Consider the following 21,195-nt stretch of genomic DNA (forward strand, 5'->3'; position numbering starts at 1 on the left):
TGAATTTCCTGGCCATTCTGGCTGGGGCTGATGGGAGTTGGAGTCCAAATAAACATCTAGGAGGGATATAGGTTCTCCATCCCTGGGGGTTGGTACTGGATTTCCTCTGCAGTTTGAAGAATTAAATATAGAAAGGACTTGTGCATTGGACACTCAACTAGCCAAGTCCCAGACTTTGCAAAGGTGGGGACAGAACAGGTATTTCCATCCTGGTCATCGGAATTTCATGCACTTGCAATAAACAGAGGCCACCTGCAGCAGGCAGGGCCTCGTGTGAATTTCTGTTTAAAATTATTACAGACCCCCCAAGATATAAAATGTTTTCCATTTAAGACCCACGTTTGTCTTAACGGGAAGAAAATTTGTGTTGAGAGGCTTGCATTTTTTCCTCCTGGGAAATGCTTGCGAAAATAGCTCAAAAATGGGGGGGGGAGGAGAAAGAATGGCTGAATTATGAGTAAGCAGTGATTGCACTATGTTCTGATGTATTTTGAAGCTCCATTCTGGCACTGGATGATGCAAAAAAGGAGAACACATGACAGATGCTGAATTTGCCAGAAGACAACTAATTCTACAGCATTTTTAAAAGACATTTGGGTGGGGGGGGATATCCCTACTGGAACATTAAAAATAATCAAGGGGCAATTGCATCCATTTTTTTTTCTTTTGCAAGTGGAAGGTTGGGTATTGCATACAGCAATACCCTAAGAATCTCCACCTTTTTTTTCCTTTTGAAGAAAATCATATCGGTAGCCGTTGCAGTGAAGTCTTGAGCCCTCCCAAATAGGGAGTGTGTGTATATAATATGTAAAATAAGTAAATAAATACAACACAGGGTCATGCCCAAGCAGAGAAATCTAGCACAGGCGTCAGAACCAAGCCTCAGTTTTAAAACACCATCCCAACCTCATGTTTCTAGCCCTCATGGATATTTAGAAAAACCTTGAATGTCTCAACACTCTTCCTCTCAATAGTCAGTTCCACAAGCAACAGCTGGGCAAGACCTACAGCTGCGAGGATGTTGGATTCTTGTGCCTTTCTTAGTAGATTCCACCTTCCCACAAAAATGTAATAACATATATAAACATCTTTCCATGATTGTATAATTATACAGGTTACAAGAAAATGAGGCCTGTGTGATACAGAATATTGTTTATTTGTTCTGCGCCAGGAGCACACAGATGTCATGATCCAAGTTACCGGATATATAACCCATTGCACGTTCAACCAAACATGGGTTAACCAGAAGCAGTGACTTACCTTGGGTGAAAATTAACCACCATCTAACCACCGAGGGTTAACAACTGCTAACCGCTGCTACCAGTGACCCCCACAAATTCTGGTCCAGCCTGTACTTGTGGGGAAGGAGCCCTCCTCTCTCCTATGCGCCTCGGAGAACCTGCTGGCCTGGACCATGCAGGGGAACCTTTTGGCCCTCGGGCTGAACTACAACTCCCATCATCCCAGGCCGCTGGCCATGCTTACCGAGGCTGATGGAAGTTGCAGTTCCGCCACATCCGGAGGGGCAAAAGGTTCCCCACACGATTAAACAGGGAGGTATCACATGCTCTTTGGCTGCACCACCAAAGGGTGGCCAGGATAGTGGTGTTTGCCGGATGTTCCGGACCACAACTCCCATCACCCCCTGCTCCCATACATTATGAACCAAGGCCTATCCAGGAAGCAGGGCCAATGGCCAGGGGCCAGTTGGGTTTCAGCAGCATGGGGCCAAAAGTGTTTCCACACACCTGGCCTAATATCTCCCTCCCCACCACCACCACTATCCTTGCCTCCATCTCTCTCCTCCCCATTGCATACAACACTCGTTGTGGTGCGGCTTCGCTGCCGCAAACACAATGCAGTATAAAGATGTGATTGTTTTCCCCAAACTGAACCGACTGGCAATCGAGCAGGGCGTTGCCCCGCTGGCTTTTCACTGTATTTCTATAGCAAATCTGCACCTTGAGCAAACAGTATAATGGATATGTCCCCCCACCACTGCCACCAATGTGCACTTTGTCTGTCTCACTCTACAAAGGGTCGTTTCAATCTCATTGCAAGAGCCATCTCCCTCCCTCCCCCCTTCCCTCTCTCAGCAGTCCACTATGCAGGAAGGAAAAGGGATGTTGGAGGGTGTTGGAGTTCGAGAGGATGGCCTCACCCACTTTGGGCCATGGCCTACACCCCCCAACAAATAAACTCAGACTGAACATAATTCTGGAAAGCAAAAAAAGGAGCTCCTGCCTTCTGATCTAATGATAATGCCCATTGACCAATAGCAGATGTTTAGGACTAGAAACAGCACTTTGAGGCAGGCAAACTTGCTGGATGATCACCTGCTCTCCATGCACAAAACAGATAAGCTCCTCAACCGGTTTGCGGGGCAAAATCGAAAAAGGCTGCATTTTGCTTATACCCCCGTTTCTCTTCTGCCTCTCCATCCCATCTCGCTGGACACGCAATCCTTTCAGGACTGGGGTAGGAGGATGGGCTCACTTTTCACCAGAAACCAGTCCCAGTTGACTTTCTCATTGTTCCTTGGCATTACGTAACAAAATATTTAAGTCAGGGTTCGGGGCTGAAATTCTTCCAGCTCTGGCAAAGAGCATTCTGTAACGGATGTGTGTAGTGTTTGCCCTACGTAAGGAAAACTAGTGTTCGGCTTTCGCTCACCATCCTCAGCACCTAGATTCTACAAAACCTAACAAACAAACAAAAGAGGGTTCTCCAAGCAGAGTCTGAGACCACCCAGCCCAAGATGGTTCCTCCCCTGCAAAAACCACTCTCAGAGGGGAAGGAAGGAAACCGCAGCTTCTTCTCGAGCCAGAAATAAGTTGTTCAGAAGCTTCTAGAAGAGAAGTTAAGTCTCAGAAGAACAATTACAGCCGGTAAGGTTTTGGAAGCTGGCATTGTGGATTGCAGGCCTTCTGAGCACCTTGATCTGTTTTGCCCGAATCAGAAGCCAAGTGGAGCTCAGGGCAGGAACCGTTCTGAGCACAGAATCGTTCTTGGGGAGGCAGGGTTGGAAGCAGTGGAGGCGCAGAGGACAGCCCCCCTGCACCGAAGCCAGCCGGACCCTTGCAGAAAGGGTGTCATCCCTTGTGAGCTCCCCCCCCCCCCGGCACTGCGTGGGCTTAGTGGCCTATCTGCCGGTCGTCGTACGTGCTGTAGCGCTTGACGTGGATGCGCCGGACGCGGTCGCGCAGCTCAAAGCTGCCGTCATCGTCTTCGCTCTGGGAGGCCTGGGGGCGGCTCCGGCTGGTCGCCTCGAGCAGGGAGTTGTCGGGAACCCGGGGAGTCTCATACAGCAGGACGTTCAGGGTCTCCTCGTAGATGCGGGCCTCGGGGAACTCGACCTGGAGGGAGAAAAGAATCGAGGGGGTTACCGGGGGGAACAAACGCACCAAAGATCACCCTTCTTCACCGACGTTTGTGGAACGCTTTCCCCAGGGAGGCTTGCCAGGCACCCCTGTTACGTACCTTCAAGTGTCAAGCAGGAACCTTCCCTTTTATCCAGGCCTTTGGCTTTTTAGCTATGGCCTTTCAGAGTGAGTAGGATGCTTTCATGCATTATTATTATTATTTATTGAACCGCAATACCTCAAGGACCACCTCTTTCCATATGAACCTACCCCGACCCTGAGATCGTCCTCTGAGGCCCTTCTTTGTGTTCCTCCTCCATGAGAGGTCTGGAGGGTGGCAACACGAGAACGGGCCTTCTTTGCAGTGGCTCCCCATTTGTGGAATGCTCTTCCCAGGGAAGTTCGCCTGGCGCCTTCATTGTACAACTTTAGGCACCAGGCAAAAACGTTCCGTTCTAACCAGGCCTTTTGTTGATCTGATTTACATCCTATGCCCTTTTAAATATGGGGGGGCGGTGCTGGGGGACTATTGGGTTGTTGTTTTTATTTTTATTATGTATTTTGTGGACGACAGAGGATGAGATGGTTGGACAGTGTTCTCGAAGCTACTAACATGAGTTAGGCCAAACTGCGAGAGGCAGTGAAGGATAGGCGTGCCTGGCGTGCTCTGGTCCATGGGGTCACGAAGAGTCGGACACGACTGAACGACTGAATAACAACAATCTTGATTTTATTCTGTCAACTGTGCTGAGACCCCCGGGTATAGGGCAGTATATACATTCTAATAATAATAATAATAATAATAATAATAATAATGTACTGCCCTTCTGCCATAGATCACAGGACAGTCCACAGACTAAAAATACAAGATAAAAACACAGAATGCAAACAAAAAAAAGCTACTCCCCCCCCCCTGCTGCTAAATCTTATTCAAGTAAAGACCAGCCACTAGGGGCTTACTTGCTTCCCCACCCCAGAATCCTCAGCTGCCTCCTTCGCTTCACTGCGACAGACAGCAAGGGTGGAGCAGGGGTGCTGAGGGCAGGGAAAGAGGCTGTAGCTTCTGCCTCCGCCAAACGCCTTATACCCTTCGCCATAACTAGGAGCAGCAGAATCTGACGAGATGGTTACATGCACAAAGATGGGAAGACTTATTACTGCCTACTATAGGAGAATAGCGATTGAAATTAATGGATTTGGCTGAGATGGCAAGGTTGGTGTGCTTAATTAAGAGAAAAAATCACTGTTGACATTTATTAATGACTGGAAACCCGTTACGGGCTTTCTGCACAGTAAGGAAAATGAACTTGTGTGGCATCAGGTTTGAAGAATGAAAAAAGGGTTGGTTATGGAAAGTGGAAGAGTTGAATGTTGTTACGAATTACAGTGGTACCTCGGGTTACATATGCTTCAGGTTACAGACTCCGCTAACCCAGAAATAACGCTTCAGGTTAAGAACTTTGCTTCAGGATAAGAACAGAAATCGTGCTCTGGCGGCGCAGCGGCAGCGGGAGGCCCCATTAGCTAAAGTGGTGCTTCAGGTTAAGAACAGTTTCAGGTTAAGAACGGACCTCCGGAACGAATTAGTTTGTAACCCAAGGTACCACTGTACTGTATTTTTCAGTGTATAAGACTATACCCCCTCCCCCAAATTTGTAAGTTTAAAATTGGGGGTTGTCTTATACACGGAACGTTGCAATTATTTATTTCTTAATTTTGGGCTCAGAAAATAGGGGGGGGGTCTTATACACGAAAAAAATACGGTAAGAATTTTGCACAAATTTTTAAAGCCCATAGACAGAGAATCAGAAGTTTTCTCCTTCTCCTCTTTATCTATTTTCTTTTAATTTTCATGTTTAAAAGTGCTTGATATTTGTTGCTTATTTCATTACTGTATACTGCTTTTTCTTTATTTTTATTTCTGTATATTGGTTTTTTTTCTTTGTTCTTTCAAACTTTGATTAAAAACTCAAGGAAAACAAAACAAAACAAAAAGAAAGCACACACATGTCAAATTGGAGCCCTCGGCTTTCCCTGTCCCCAAGGACTGGTGAGTTGGAGATTGGTGTGTGAAATTTGCCACCCTGCTGTGCTTTTTTGTTTCACAAGCCACCCTCCCTGCTTCAGACTATTGCAAATCAAACACAATGGGGACAGTCAAAGCAAGAATGCCCAGAATTCCCTTGACTGCCTTTGATCTATTGTTATTTTAACTTTTTGAAAGTTTTATTGGATTAATCAGGGGTGGCCAACTTCCAAGAAACTGCGATCTACTCACAGAGTTAAAAACTGGCTGTGATCTACCCCCTTTTGGGGGGTTCAGGTCAAGGTTGTTGAGCTTTTTTTTTAGGAAGGAAAGCGATCCATTTTTGGTGGGTTCGGGTCAAAGTTGAGCTTTTTTTATGAAGGAAAGCCCTGTTTTGGGGGCTTCAGGGCAAAGATGTAGAGCTTTTTTAAGGGGAGCCAAAGTTGATGAGCTTCTTTGTGGGGAGCCAGTGATCTACCAGTGATCTACCACAGACGTCCAGTGATCTACCAGTAGATCACGATCTACCTGTTGGACATGCCTGGATTAAGTTATATATGGTCCAAGACATGTGCTTTGATATTGCCTCTTTCCCTAGCCTACGGAGGCACCATAAAATCCTCCCCTGAAATTTGTCCAGAAGAAAGAAGCCACACAGAAAGGGATGTCCGTGTCGATAGCCCCCAACAAAAAACCACAAGGTCAAAATACCTTGGTTTGCTTCTTCTCTGTAGCATAAACTATGGATGTGCAACAGACTTCGGCCAGCTTCCTCCCCTGTCCGTAGAACGACCAGCAGCAGATCTCATCCCCAATCACGTCTTTGATGAAGAGGACTCTCCCGTTGAAGCTGAGGGACAGCTTATCGAACAATTCTATGTTCTTCAACAAATTGTCATCGGAGGTGCTGAAACAATGGTTTTTTTTAAAAAAAAATAGGAATGATGTATGTGGACGTACCCTTGGATCATGGGCTTGCAACAGGGCCTTTTTGGTGGCGGCTCCCTTGTTTGTGGAATGCCCTCCCTGGGGAGGTACGTTATTGACTTTCAGAAGGAAGTTAAAAACATTCCCGTTTTCCCCAGGTGTTTGATGGCTGAAAGACAAGAGTTGCTGGCCAACCCTGAAAGCACTGGTTGAATGTTTTAACTGTTTTCAGAATGCTTTTTACAGAGAATTTGCCATGATGTGTTTTCCGCCCTGGGCTCATTTGCAAGGAAGGGCAGGATATAAATTGAGTAAATAACCGTTTTTCACATCTGGATTCTGCCTCCCCCCCCCAAAAAAGAGCTCAGAGGTCCCTCTCCCCATTTTAATCCTCACAATTGCTCTTTTAGGTAGATTGGGCTGAGAAGATGGGTAACTGGCCCAAGGCTGCCTGGCAAGATTCACAGCTCAGAAGGTATTTGAACCTAGGGCTCCCTACTTGGAAACTTCAACCCCATTACACGATGCTAGTCTCCACATGCTCAACATCCCAAGCACAAGAACCCCGTCCTCGCATTCTTTATCTGAAGGAGACCAAGTGAGCAGTGGAAGATCTGCTTGCCCCAGGTACTTAACAAGAACAGGCTGAGCATTTCCAGCTAAAATTAAAAAGAAAGAAAAGAACTGGTAACAGGGCAATGTCTGGCTAAGACTGTAGGCAGCTGCTGCCAGTCAGAGTGGACAATGCTAGGATTGATGGGCAAATAAAATAAATAGGAAGCTGTTTATAGCAGATCAGACTATTAACTGCCTATCCTCCGCGGTATTTTAAATTTAAATTGGGAGAGCTGTGCTGTTTCGTACAGCAATAAAATCAAACCTTTCCAAATATTAAAAAAGAGAGAGAGAGGTTTGCTCCAGCTGAAACCAACATGGAACAAATGTAAAATAACCCCTGGTTCATCATCCTTCACATCTACTACCAGAAACAATAAATTCAACACTGTCGGGAGAGTGTCAGATATCTCTCAAACGACAGTGAGAACAGGATGCTGGACTAGATTGGCCACAGGCCTGATCCAGCAGCCTCGTCTTATGTTCTTAGGGAGACAGCAGAGACTTTACCTTGTATAGGAATACTTGTTGTTGCTCCTGTTATACAGCAGCTTCACCGCAGGCTGGAAGGAAGAGGGGAAGTGTCAGAAATATAGAGCTGGAAGGGACCACAAGGGTCATCCAACCCAACCCCCTGCAATGCAGGAATCATTCGCCCAACGTGGGGCTCAAACCCACGACCCTGAGATTAAGTCTCAGGCTCTACTGAATGAGGAAGAAGATGGCTAGGTCACACTGCCCAGTCAGGGCCTCTCCTGGGCAAAGGGGTCTCTGGTGAGCCCCCTTCATATGGCACTTTCTTGAGCCTGTTTGTTAATAGCAGCAGCAGCAGCAGCAAACACACCCAAGAGCAGCCAGGAGGCTCCCTGTTTCTCCAGAAACAGTAAAAGGGAACCGTTTTTTTGTCTGAGGGCCACATTCCCTCCTAGCTAACCTCCTGAGAAGAAGAAGAGTTTGGATTTGATATCCCGCTTTTCACTACCCGAAGGAGTCTCAAAGCGGCTAACATTCTCCTTTCCCTTCCTCCTCCACAACAAACACTCTGTGAAGTGAGTGGGGCTGAGAGACTTCAGAGAAGTGTGACTAGCCCAAGGTCACCCAGCAGCTGCATGTGGAGGAGTGGAGACACGAACCCGGTTCCCCAGATTACGAGTCTATCGCTCTTAACCACTGCACCACACTGGGGGCCACATGCCAGCAGGGGGCGGGGCCAGAGGCAAAAGTAGGCAGGGCCACACATGCAAATTTTGCCTTTGTGCAGTAGGTTAGTTTCAACACACACTAACTTGCCCCTCCCTGTAGTCTCCCGCAAGGAGCATTTTTGGACTTCAAAGACACATTCCAGCCAGGAAAAAACACTTGGGGGTGTGAAGTAGGGGTGGTGAGGGATGTCTGGAGGTGTCCGTAGGGTGTCATCTGGCTCCGGGGTCTGGGGTTCCCCACCCCTGGCTCCAGAGCACTGTGGAAAGTTAAAATGGTGGGAATCCTTTTGACCCTCCAGATGCTGCTGAACTACAACTCCCATCATCCTTGGCCACTGGAGAAACACTTGCTGAGGCTGATGGGAGCTGTGGTTCAGCAGCATCTTGTCAGTGAAGGGCTCTGCACATGCCTCCTCTCTCCCCTTTCTGGGTCTTCCTGGGGCACCCCAACCCACGAATTCCCCATCTCTGGAAATTCAAGAACAAGACCTGGAAGGAAAAGCACCCACTTTCATTGCGGATTCGATGAGCCTTTCCTCTTCTTTGGGTGACGTGATGACCGGGATGTTGCAGACGGGCTTGTACGAATCTTTCTTGTCCTGCGGAAGAGAATTGCAGGCACACAGGCAGGTGAGTGCAGGTTCGGTGTCCCCTTCTTTGGGGGATCACAGAACCGTAGAGTCGGAAGGGACCCCCAAGTGTCATCTAGCCCAACTCCCTGCAAGGCAGGAATCTCAACTTAAAAGCACCCAGGACAGATGAGCCCGAAAAATGCAGAAGTCAATACCTAGCCTGAAAACCAAGCTAAGCACACTTGCGAGGGGATGGGAGTTTCAAAAGTTAGAACTCAGTTGAAGACGGTGGTTAAAAATGTACTTCATCGCCCTCCCCACACAGTTGCCGACTGTGTAAAACAGGTGCGGGGGGACCTATGCCCTGCTGAACTACAACTCCCACCATCCCTGATCACTGGTTGTTTGCAGGGGCTGATGTGAGCTGTAGTTTGGCAACAACTGGAGGGCCTAAGGTTCCCTGCAGCTGGTGTAAAAGAGGAGTGGGGGACTGGGACTGCACCCACAGGTCTCTCACAATGTCGGTGGCCCTCAAAATCAGTGCAGGAGCCGGTCCACAGGGAGACGTAGGAAGTATCTGCAGGAGATATTTAGGACCTTAGGAAGCTGGCTTCTACTGAGTCAGACTATTGATCCACCTAGTCTAGTACTGTCTACACTGACTGGCAGTGGCCCTCCAGGATTTCAGCCATACCAGGAGATGCTGGGGATTCACCCTGGGACCCAGGTGCTCTATGGCCCTTTCCCATGGCAGAGGCTGGGCAGCCACCTGTCAGGGATGCTGGAGTTGGGGGATTCCTGCACTGACTAGATGCCTAGTAAGAACAGTTGAATGGTCTCCCTCGGGAGGTGGTGGACTCTCCTTCCTTGGAGGTTTTTAAGCAGAGGTTGGATGGCCATCTGTCATGGAGGCTTTAGCTAAGATTTCTGCATTTCGGGGGGTTGGACTAGATGGCCCTTGGGTACACCTTCTGACCCTACAGCTCTATGATTCTGTGACCTCCAAGGGTCCCCCTAATGCTACGCGCATGCGGCTCTCTCACCTGCAGGGCAGCCTGGCAGAGGTCTACCAAGCCCTGGATGAGGTAATATTTGGCTTCCGCCATTAGCTCTTTGACCTCCTGCCGGTTCTTCGGGAGGGCAACCGTGTTGTCTCGGAGGTAACTTAAAATAGTCCCAAAATGCTTCCCGCAGCGATCAATGAGGATCCAGCCTGTGAGAGCAGGTGAAGACAAGAGAGGTGCAATTTGAGCTGGCATCATGTAGGGAGTGGAAGCTGCTCGACAGCAGGCAAGAAAAAGCTTGCACCCGCCCCACCCCTGGTCCAAATGCTTCTTCATTATTATATTTATTTATACTCCACCTTTCCCCCTAGCAGTACTCAAGGCTGCTTACAGATAAAAACAAGACCAGCTAAAAACACAGAAAAATCTAGAAAACAAGTGTCGACAGAATTCAGACTATATACGTATATAAAATCTGTTTAAAAACATACCAATAATTACAATAAAAACAGCACAGCACCAGCCCTTTCATTAAAAGCAGTTTCCAAAATCCTGCTGGAGCAATAAAGTCTTTACCTGCTGGCAGAAGGACAGCAAGGAGGGAGCCAGTCTGGCTTCTCTAGGGAGGGACTTCCAGAGTATGGGAGCAGCTACCGAGAAGGCCCTCTCCTGCACCCCCACGAAGCATGCCTGTGGGGGTGGCAAGACTGAGACAATGGCCTTCGCTGAATATCTCAAACCCTGGGCAGGTTGAATTTGTTATATTCTATCTGATGTTTTAATGTGTTGTAAACCACTTTGAGATTTTTTTTATATTTAAAATATAAAGCGGCATAGAAATGAAATGAACAATAACAACACAAGTAATACTAAATTTCATCGCCAAAACAAAAGCTGCTTAAGACATTTCGTTGTGGCAACCACAAGCTAGGTTTAGCTTTGGTACACGAGGTTCTAACACTGGCTGCCAGCACTGGCCCCTGGCTCACCTTCTTTGTCCGAAAGCACCTCCATCCTGCCGCTGAACATGGCCTTCAGCATGGTGTCGTGCCGCGTCAGCACCTGCACCGTGGTGTAGTAGAGGGACCCGCCGACGTTGAGCCGCACGTACTTGTTGCCTAGGGTGCCGCCTTTGAAGCCGCAGCCCTTGGGCTTGGCTCCCGGTGAGGGGCAGGAGGCCGCCAGGCAGGTGTCTCCGGACATCTCCTTCTGCAAGTAGATGACAACTCTGCAGAGGGTAGGCTTGACCGACTCCGCCGTGGTTGTGGGGAGATGTTGGAGAGCCACGAGGTCACTGGCTGGGCAAGGAGAGTATTCCCAGAAGCAGTTTGCCCCTGAAGCCAAGAAACTGAACAGAGAAAGGGAGAGGGAGAGAGAATGAGAGACATATGTAGATGGTCCAGAACAGAACTTTATTCCCCTTTGCACAGGGAAAACAAGCAGGACTCCGATAATTCTGATATGAGCCCACGCAGGTGCCGAGGCTTGGTCAGTAGGTCCGGCCAGCCTAGTGACCTATCTTTCTGGCTCAATGGATGAGACTGTTATCTGTCCACAACCCTGGGAGCCAATATTAAAAGGTGGGTGGTGGCAGAACCCACCTGTCAGTCGCCTGACCTCATTATGGTGTCAGATGATTGACAGATGGGTTGCTAAGGCACTACAGAAAATGCTCCCGCCTGGTTGCTACCAGCCATGGCCCACAAGGTTGATGGAATCTGGGGCTCAGGTGAGGATGACCAGAGCCTGCCAGGAGAAATGAACAGAAGGAGATTGTCCCCAAGGGACCCAGATCCCAAACCGTTTGGGACTTTGCCGGTTAATGGCAGTGCCTTGAATGTGAGGCTGGAAACCAAATGGCACATCAGCCTCATTCCATGCAGCACTTGCAAAAAGCAAGTGGCTGGCCCTCAAGGACTGCAAGAGGACGAGGCTCGGAAAAGTGCAGACAACGCTCGTTGAGTTCTCCAAAGGCAAAGCTTCCTAGCAGGGCACCATTCTCAAGCCTTATCCAAGAGCCACCTAGAACATTTGCTAAAGCCAAGTTTCTCACAAAACCAAGTTGCTAGTCCTTGTGATTACAATGAGGGCAATGAGCCCACTAGCTCCAAGTTCCCTGCCACCCAAGAAAAGGACAGTGTCGTTTCGCCAGCAGAGAATGTAAGAAGAGGGCAGAGGAATTGGTGCCCCGGCAATCTCCATGTATTTGTTGCCCAGGGACTGCAGAGCGGATGGGCAGCATATTCTGGCTTCTGCCATCAGCCAGGGGTCTAATTCCCACTGGGAGGCTGTAACCGCAGAGGAAGAGCAGTTCAAGCCCATCCAGTGGCCAAGCAGCAGCAGCAGCAGTTTCCCCTCTTCCCACCAGGACCACTGATAAGAACTTTCTGCCTAAGAACTAGCACTTGCTTTTGCTTTCCGCCCCCCTCCTCCAGCCCAATCCCTTTCTTTCCCTTTGATGCTGAGTCTCTGGGATTGGAAACCTGAGAGGCAGCAGCCCTTTTCAGGAGAGCAAAAACATTTTGAACAAATAGAACAATACTTTGAATAAAAACCTTACAGGGGTACCGTAAGGACAAACTGAGATGTGTAATACCTAAGCAGCTGCGAAAGTTCTATACTGTAAAAGCTAGCGCTAACCAAAGAGGGAGGGGAATAGGGGGAAAGGTATACCTGCCTTTTCTAAGCTGCAATGGTGCAGAGCGCCAGCCAGCCGCCAGAACAGTAAACTGCCCTCTGGATGAGACCAAAGTCCGCAACTCAACCCTCACATCTCCAACAGTGGCAGGAACCTGGGGGCCCCTTCCCAGCCCTCCAGGATGACGTGATGGGCCTGACTCAAGACTGTCCCACACAATAGAAGCATTTCCTGTGCTTCCCCTGGTCGTCGAGTGCATTTTTGCATTTGTGACACACGCACACAAACTGGAAATGACCGAAGGCTTAACAAGCTTCTATTTCCAGCAGCCCCGTTTCCATATCCAAACGTGGCATGCAGATGGCATTTGGGAAAGGGCGTGAGAAGCCTGCTGTACCAAGAACGGCCACGGAAATATTCGATTGCAAGGGAATGCAGAGATAAGTGACCTTTGGGAGAATGCAGTGGTTATAATAAACAGTCTGTGTGCTGTGTCCTCCAACAAACTGAGTCATGAGTGGGTCCAGGGGCCAATAATACAATTACGCGGCCCAACACCAGACATTCCTCTTATGAGCACAGGAAGTTGCTCTGTACAGAGGTAGACCACTGGTCCATCTAGCACAGTATTGTTTACACTGACTGGCAGTGGCTCTCCAGAGTTACAATCCCTATTGGGGATTGAACCTAGGGCCTTCTGTATGCAAAGCAGGTGTCCTGTCACTGAGCTGTGGTCCTTTCCCTAAAAAGAGTCTACAGTAGTTCTCATGCCTCTGGATAAAGGACTGAAATAAGTAAGCATTGCACTGAGACGCTTGGCATGTCCAAGAGCTGATGTAGTTGGTACAGAACATATTGATGGGTTGATTTTAAATATTGGGCTTCAGCCTTCTGACCCAACATCACCCTCCCTTGAGGGGAAAGAATCTCAGCCAAGGCAGCAAGGAAGGCAAAAATTCTATACCAATAGTAGCTTCATTCACCAAGTGCCAATGCTCATGTAGGAAAAACAGAACAAAACTGGGCTTTATCTCACACACCCATGTTGAAAAGGGAAATCGGAACCTTTCAAACTTACTTTCTACACACCGGATTTTCCCATTCTGCATTGTTCCCTATTTACTTAACTATCATTGACCCATTCATTCATGTGATTTAATGAATGGCTGAAGGGGAGGTGCAGATGTAAGACTAACACTGTAAAAAAGGTCAGTCAGTTGAGGGGGTGGGCTGGGAAGAACCAAGGGGGTTATGGTTACATGCTGTAGGAAAAGAACATGCGAAAACTTATTATTAAATCAATTAAATAAATTAAATGGTGTTTTTTAATTTAATTTATTCAATTAAATAATTTAATCAATTTAATCAATTAAATGGTGTTTTTTTAAAGTCAAGGGCCGCATCCCTATGTGGGCAATCCTCAGAAGTCCACATGGCAGCGTGGGTGGGCTGCGGACCCAAATGCAAAAGTGGGAGGAGCAAGCAATATAAATTTGTACTGTGTGCACACTTGTTGTTGTTTAGTCATGTCCGACCCCATGGACCAGAGTACACCAGGCACTCCTGTCTTCCACTGCCTCCAGCAGTTTAGTCAAACTCATGTTGGTAGCTTCGAGAACACTGTCCAACCATCTCGTCCTCGGTCACCCCCTTCTCCTTGTGCCCTCCATCTTCCCGAACATCGGGGTCTTTCCCAGGGAGTCTTCTCTTCTCATGAGGTGGCCAAAGTACTGGAGCCTCAGCTCCAGGATCTGTCCTCCTAGTGAGCACTCAGGGCTGATTTCCTTCAGAATGGATAGGTTTGATCTTCTTGCAGTCCATGGGCCTCTCAAGAGTCTCCTCCAGTACCATAATTCAAAAGCATCAATTCTTCAGCGATCAGCCTTCTTTATGGTCCAGCTCTCATTTCCATACACACACCCTCTCTTTATCCTCCAGTCAGGGAAGCAAGAGGCATTCTCAGAGTTCAAGGACACACACCCCAGCCCAGCAAAAACACTTACAAGTTGGGGTGAAGCAGGGCTGGTCGAGGATGCATGCAGCCCCGAGAAAGTTTCGAGGGCCAGAAAGAGAGGCCTGGAGGGTCATATACAGTAGATGGATCTCAGGGCTGAGGTTTACAAGTTTTAAAAAAACGGAGGTCAGGGAGTGGGAATGAATTGCAATAAGGTGCCTAAATGCAAAATCTCTTCATCGTGATGGTTTCAAAAGGGAGGGTGAATGGCAAATCTTTCCCTCCAGCGCTCCATATTTATTTGGCTCTCTTGAAGGTCGGTAACAGCCAGTAGAAATCCAACAGGTGCTGCTTTCCCCACCTCTCTCGGCCACACTGTGGATTTCCATCGACCCCAGCTCTGCAGCCACCCGGCTCTCTTGCTGGTTTAAACAGCCAGCAGGAAAGAAACCGGTGTAGCCTTTCTCTATCACCGCACCACCTGTGGAACTTCCTGCTCCCACCTCCACTTGCCCCTGTTTAAAGGAGCAACCACGCCGGAGAAAGAGGGAGCAGCAGCCATTCTTTATTTCCGCCTCCCCAAATATTTACAGGGTACCTCCCTTTCCCTCCATGGCTGACCTACTTCTGACCCCCCCTCTCTTTCTACAGCCAATCAGCTCTCTCGGCCAAATTTAGTCCCCCTCCCACCCACTCACGAGCCAACTTTCCGCCCTCCCGCCCCACTTCCTTGCCCACTAAACGCAAACACAACACCACTTTCTCAAGCGGGCCCGCCCGCCTCCCCATTGGCCCCTCCAACCCCCGCCTGTTTACCTTACCCAACTCGCGAGTCAACCGGCGCTGCTGCTCCACTAAGGCCTCCACCTCGCACCGGGAGGCGGCGGCGGCGGCAGGATGGGGGCTGAGCAGAACCGGCTGCGAGCGAAACGAGCGAGTCGGCGCGCCCCTCAAGCTTCCCGGACCCGGCCGAAAGGCGGAGCTCAGGAACGAGCAGCTCCAGCGACAAGCCGCCCTTCCCAGTCAGGCGCCTTGGCCTACAAATCCCAGCGTGCAGCGCGCGCCGGCAGCCGCCCGCGGACGGGACTACATTTCCCAGCATGCACTGCCCATCTAATTTTCCCACGCTCTCTCTCGCCAGGCAAAAGCTTTGAGTCCAGAGCTGTCGATCACCTTAAAAAAAATTTTTTTATTTTTTTTAAATTCCAAATTAGACCATGAAACTCCCCACGCGGCGCTCTCATAAATGTGCAATTGAGGTTTGTTTCTAATGCAAGGGACAAGCATGGCCTGGAAGCAGCTTAAAATCAGGAGTGGGGAGCCTTGTGCATCTCAGGGGCCGCCATGGGAGTAGCCAGGATTTATGTGGGGGTTTTTTTTTGGGGGGGGGGTAGAATCTTAAATATTTTAAGTTAAGTTAAATATTTAAGTATTTTATTGATTTACTTGATCGGAAAGGCAACTGCACCCCCTTCGCCCCTTGGCTACACGCCTACAACCATGGCTCCCCGTTTCTCTGCAGACGTCTCTGGCACCATCCCTCACGCTCCCCCTCCTTGCTTTTGGATGATTCCTAGAGAAACTAAATTTCCCGTGATGCCTTCTCTCTCTCTCCTCCACCCCCCTGCCCCGCTAAGTGGTGCGTTCCTTGTGGGCGGGGCGGCAGGTGGTGGAGGAGGCGGAGCCAGTGGCGGCTGCTGCTGCTGCTGTCGCCGTGGCAGCGGAAGGCCGCGGTGGAGGAGGGAGGGAGGGGCAGCCGGGAGCCACCTGGCGCGTCCGCAGGGGCTGCAGGTGAGCCGGGCGACGAGGACCCCATAGGGATGGAATTGGGTGGCGGGGCGAGGAGGATGGCAGGCAGGTAGCCCATGCCTCTGAGTGCCAGTTGCTGGGGGGACAGCAGGCAGCCCGTCCGCCAGGGCTGCTTACCTGCCTTTGTGCTCCTCCTCGTGGGCTTCCCAGGGGCATCTGCCTTGCTTGGCCAGCAATTGATGGGGCTTCGGGTGGAGCTTGGGGTGGAATATGAACCAGCAAAGGCTCGCCTTTAGCAGTTGCAGTAGCTAGAGAGGAGCCTCCTTGTTCAGAGGCAGTCTATCTCACGGGGCCAGCGGTTTTGGGGTGGCTTTTTTGTGTGGGCTTCCGATTGCCGAAGGTTTCGCGGCTGTGATGGAACAGGATGCCGAGCTAGGTGGTCCGGGGAAGCCGGCTTTGTAGGAAGGGTTAGGTTGGGTCGCAGCCACAGGTGGGAATAATTGAGTATCCATGTTCATGGGGAGTGGACCATTGGGTAGAGCCATGAATCGGCTGTTTGGCAGGGGTGCCCCAGCCCCAGTGTGATTTATCATCAGTAGAAACACAACAGAGCTGAGCTGTAAAAGGAAGATTTCATCAGCTGGCAATTTGTGTGTGTGTGTGTGTGTGTGTGTGTGTTTAAAGAGTTGTCTTGATTTTATTCAACCTTGAGATGTTGTCCAAGAATACTTTAATAAAGTAAAGACACTCCCTCCCATCCTTCTAAACACATAAAAGTTTTGACGATCCCTGCCACAAGACCAGCTTCTATTTATTTATGTTATTTATTTCCCATAAATATGCATAATTACATAGCCAAAGAGGGGCCCGTCGGTGTGTCCCTTTGGAGGGAGTTCCACAGGTGCCACCAAAAAAAAGCTTCCTTCCTCCCCTGCTAGGCAGCAACATCTAGAAAGCTAAAGGTTCCCCATATTTGATTCATCTGAAGGGCAGAAGAATGGTAGGCCTTCGTTACAATTGTTAAATTGAGTTTAAAACCACATCCTGACTGGTGAAGTGAGTCAAAATGTGGCAAAAATATTCTCAGAGTAGCTGAAAAGTAAATCTCTCTGGGAAGCGTAGCTCTGTGAGAGGAATAGGCATCACCAAACAACTCTCAAACAACTCCTTACCAAACTACAGTTCCCACGATCCTTTGGAGGAAGGCACAGCTTTTAAAGTGGGGTGATACTGTTTTAACTGTATAGTACAGATGAGGCCTTATTCAGGGCTTTATATGCTAATAGCACAGACTAATACTTCACCTGATAGCGCATTGGAAGTTCTTTCAGCAGAGTTATGTGCTGTCAATAAGGCACCCCCTTCAACAGTCTTGCTGATCCATTCTGCGTTGGCTGCGGCTTCTGAACCAACCTTAAGGAAAGCTTCACACCACAAAAGGATACATTGAAATAAGGAAATGGGCGACAAACCTATTGGGAACCCAAGTATCAAAGCCTATTAGGAACCCAAACATCAAAGCCTATTAGGAGCCCAAGCATCAAAGCCTATTAGGAACCCAAGCATCCCAATATAGAGGGATACAATCTTTCTCTCTTTCCCTTCTCTCCTTTTTTAAAAAAAAGTTTATTGTGTTTGGTTATTTTGCACAGAAGCCTAAAAAGGATCCATCATGGCCAAAGATATCCTTTTTTTAAAAAAAGTTTATTGTGTTTGGTTATTTTGCACAGAATCCTAAAAAGGATCCATCATGGCCAAAGATATCCTAGGCGAAGCAGGGTTTCACTTTGACGAACTGAACAAACTGAGGGTTTTGGACCCGGAGGTGTCCCAGCAAACGACTGAGCTGAAAGAGGAATGCAAAGTATTTGTAGACAGTAAGTTCCCTCTCTGTCGAGCACAGGCCTGCATCTCTCACTCTTTGGGGCAACCATGTTTGGTCAAAGGGCTGGTTCCCACACATTGCTTGACTGTTCACTGCTTGGAATGTCTCCCGTTTACTGGTGAATTCTGGTTCAGAAATCAAGAACAGCGATTAGCAATGACAACATCTTCCTAACTTGCCTATGTTTGTTTAATAACTGTGGTGGGAGAGAGAGAGAATATTGGTCTTGATTGTTTCTGTTCCTATTTTCCAGAAATTGCAGAATTTAAGAAAATAGTGGGCAGCCTCATCGAACTTGTAGATCAGCTAGCAAAAGCAACCGAAAATGAGAAGATTAAGGTAACCCGACGGGGCAAAGTGACGAGCCTGTGTTTTTTCTCTCTACTCCAGACGTCGAAATATTAGGCTAGCCCTTTGTTGAATGCCCCCTTTCTCCAGTAATTTTTTTGTCCCCCAACAGACATGCAGCATCGTGCGACTACTGTTAAAACTGGACAGTAGTTGGGTTTCCCGGTTGGGAATTATCCAAGGTCCTTTTGAAGCACAGATTCATAACTGAAGAGGAGGCTTTCCCTCCTGAGAGAGCAAGAAGAGGATACCTCTCTTAAGATGATGCCTTCTGCAAAACATGCATTGTTTAAAAAACCAGTTACCCATTATTATTATTATTCAGAGTATTTATGCACAATTGACCGTTGAAGTGATGAACGTACGATTACGTCAATACAATTTCGGGTGGCGGCCCTGCTATTTTCAAATCATAGAATTGTAGAGTTGCGAGGGACCCCTGCAATGCAGGAATCTTTTTTCCCAACGGGGGGCTCGAACCCACAACCCTGAGATTAAAGAGTCTCTTGCTGTACTGGGGCTGAGAGACTTGCAAGTCCGTGGCTGGCAAGCATCTTGTAAAAGGGTGCTTGGTTGTGATCGCTGGAAGGCATCATTAAAGTGGGGTGTGTGTAAAGACACTTAAAAAAAAAGTTTTCTCCACCTGCAATATATGCGCAGATTAAAAGCAATCACTTCTTTAATCCATTGAAGCTCCAGTTACAGGTAGGTAGCCGTGTTGGTCTGCCATAGTCAAAACAAAACAAAATAAAAAATTCCTTCCAGTAGCACCTTAGAGACCAACTAAGTTGCATGCACAAGAAAGCTCATACCAAGAACAAACTTAGTTGGTCTCTAAGGTGCTACTGGAAGGAATTTTTAATTTTATTTTCCATTGAAGCTCCATTCATTGTAGGTAAGATTTATTTCATTGCGTCGCATCACTAAGAATCAGTCCCCGTCCCCAAATTGGAGGGCTGCTAATGTGCTCCGGCGTCGCCCGGAATAAAATCCCTCTTTCCGCAGGCAATTGGCGCCCGCAACTTGCTGAAGTCCATAGCGAAGCAGAGAGAAGCCCAGCAGCAGCAGCTCCAGGCGCTGATAGCCGAGAAGACAACACAGCTGGAAAGGTGCGAAAAGAAAAGGGATACAGGAAAGGTTTTCCCCCATCTCTCATTAACACCAGAACCCTTGGACCTCCAAAGAAGCTGAATGTCGGAAGAATCAGGACAGACAAAAGAAAGTACTGCTTCACACAGCGCAGGGTTAAACCATGGCACTCCCTCCCATTGGAGGCAGTGATGGCCACCAATCTGGATGGTTTTAGAAGAGGATTCGTAGACCACAAGGCTCTCAATGGCTTTGTTCTGCCTCCTCTGTCAGAGGCAGTGCGCTCTGAATACCAGTTTCAGGAAGAGGAGGAGAGCTCTCTCGTGCTTGGGGCCTTCTTACGGGTTTCCCAACAGGCATCTGGTTGGCCACTGTGGGAACAGGATGCTGGACTAGATGGGCCATTGGCCTGATCCAGCAGCCGGTCATAGAATCGTAAGAGTTGGAAGGAGGATCACCGAGTCCAACCCCCCTGCAATGCAGGAATATTCAGCTGTCCCCATAAAGGGATTGAACCTTGGCATTATCTGAACCACACTCTAGCCAACTGAGCTATTGTGTCCTGCCACTACCTGCTCAATAAATAAGCACAAATTGATACAAATAGTATTTATATTATAGAGAGAGAGGAAAGATCAAGAGCTTGACAGCTGCAGAAAAACATACAGAATCCCTCAAAACAACTAATACTGCTAACCACCTGTTGCAGATCACTGGTTTATAAGAAGTCCCTTTTTCAGGTTCATGCAACTGACTGACAGCCTCTAATTCTTGGGGGTTTTATTTTGTTTTTGGTCAAACAGCAGGGAGTTCCAAAGGTGCTGCTACACTAAAAGATCGATTTCTTGCACTGGCGTAACAAGTGTTTTGTGGCATCTGTAGCCGTGCCGGTTCTGCAGATCGAAATGTATCAAATGGGCATATATATAGGGGATGAAGTAATCTAGTCCCACATTCATACAGTCGCCTGGTGGTTTCCTAATTCCGGCTGAAATATGAGAAAAACCAAACTTGGGAAGGGAGCTTTTAGGCTGTGATCTGTAGCAGGTGGCCAATAGTATTCCTTATCTGGGTAGGCTTTTACATGTGCTTGTAAAACTCCAATGCCAGCCTTTTGTGTCCATATAATAAGAGATACTGTTGGTATGTATTTGAGTCTTGCTTATTACACACTTTCGAGACTTGAAATCCCTTCGTGGCAAAAGCTTTCATGAAGCAGAAAGCCCGGGTCCCTAATCTGCAGCCTTCCAGGCATTGCTGAACTACAACTCCCATCATTCCCGGCATGATGGGAGGGAGGTTGTAGTTCAGCAATATCCCTTACCTTTCCTTGTTCATCAGGAGCTTGGCAAAAAGGGGAAGCTTTTACCTTGCGCCAAGAAAGAGGTTGGTGAAGATGCCAGGTGGACCTCATTGGGGAGAGTGTTCCATAGATGTGGAGCCCCAGCTGAAAAGGGATTTCTCCTATAGCAGCATTCTTGAAACCTTCCCCAAAGGAGGGACATAGATTTGGTCATTGAGCACACTGATGGAAAGCTGCCAGGGCTGTCAAAAGTTAGCGAGTCCTGACTCCAGCCCACTTATTCAGACATGCTAAGTAGGCAATTCCTGTCATCTCTTGACCCTTCAGCCACTTTGGCCAGCCATGGCTGATGCGACTCGGAAGATGGCCGAACTAACACATTTGCTCTGCTTTTTCTCCAGGTACCGCATCGAATATCAAACATTGTGTAAAATAGAAGCGGACCAGAACGAATTCATCGACCAATTCATTTTCCAGAAGTAGAGAGAGAGAGAGAATGAGAGAGAGAATTTATGACCAGC

The 21,195-nt window shown here is 48.3% G+C and overlaps 2 protein-coding genes across 3 annotated transcripts; one reads left to right on the forward strand and one right to left on the reverse strand.

Annotated features, from left to right (window-relative positions):
* Positions 1 to 1,132: 1,132 nt before the first annotated feature.
* TNFAIP1 (TNF alpha induced protein 1) lies at positions 1,133 to 15,386 on the reverse strand. Its single transcript, XM_033171699.1, has 7 exons — positions 15,122 to 15,386; positions 10,698 to 11,056; positions 9,748 to 9,917; positions 8,642 to 8,731; positions 7,441 to 7,493; positions 6,100 to 6,295; positions 1,133 to 3,356 (listed from the first exon to the last, which is right to left on the reverse strand). The coding sequence occupies exons 2-7, from the start codon at positions 10,909 to 10,911 to the stop codon at positions 3,135 to 3,137; spliced, it is 945 nt and encodes a 314-aa protein (XP_033027590.1). The 5' UTR covers positions 10,912 to 11,056; positions 15,122 to 15,386; the 3' UTR covers positions 1,133 to 3,134.
* Positions 15,387 to 15,990: 604 nt separating this feature from the next.
* On the forward strand, positions 15,991 to 21,195 carry IFT20 (intraflagellar transport 20). 2 transcript variants are annotated; one of them, XM_033171701.1, is made up of 6 exons: positions 15,991 to 16,091; positions 17,702 to 17,731; positions 17,810 to 17,926; positions 18,188 to 18,273; positions 19,288 to 19,391; positions 21,076 to 21,195. In XM_033171701.1, the coding sequence occupies exons 2-6, from the start codon at positions 17,722 to 17,724 to the stop codon at positions 21,155 to 21,157; spliced, it is 399 nt and encodes a 132-aa protein (XP_033027592.1). In that variant the 5' UTR covers positions 15,991 to 16,091; positions 17,702 to 17,721; the 3' UTR covers positions 21,158 to 21,195. The 2 variants fall into 2 exon arrangements, with proteins under 2 accessions (XP_033027592.1, XP_033027591.1); XM_033171700.1 differs by lacking the exon at positions 17,702 to 17,731 and having other exon boundaries at positions 15,994 to 16,091; positions 17,780 to 17,926.

This window comes from Lacerta agilis, chromosome 15, assembly GCF_009819535.1.
Source record: "Lacerta agilis isolate rLacAgi1 chromosome 15, rLacAgi1.pri, whole genome shotgun sequence".
Lineage (NCBI taxonomy): Eukaryota > Metazoa > Chordata > Lepidosauria > Squamata > Lacertidae > Lacerta > Lacerta agilis.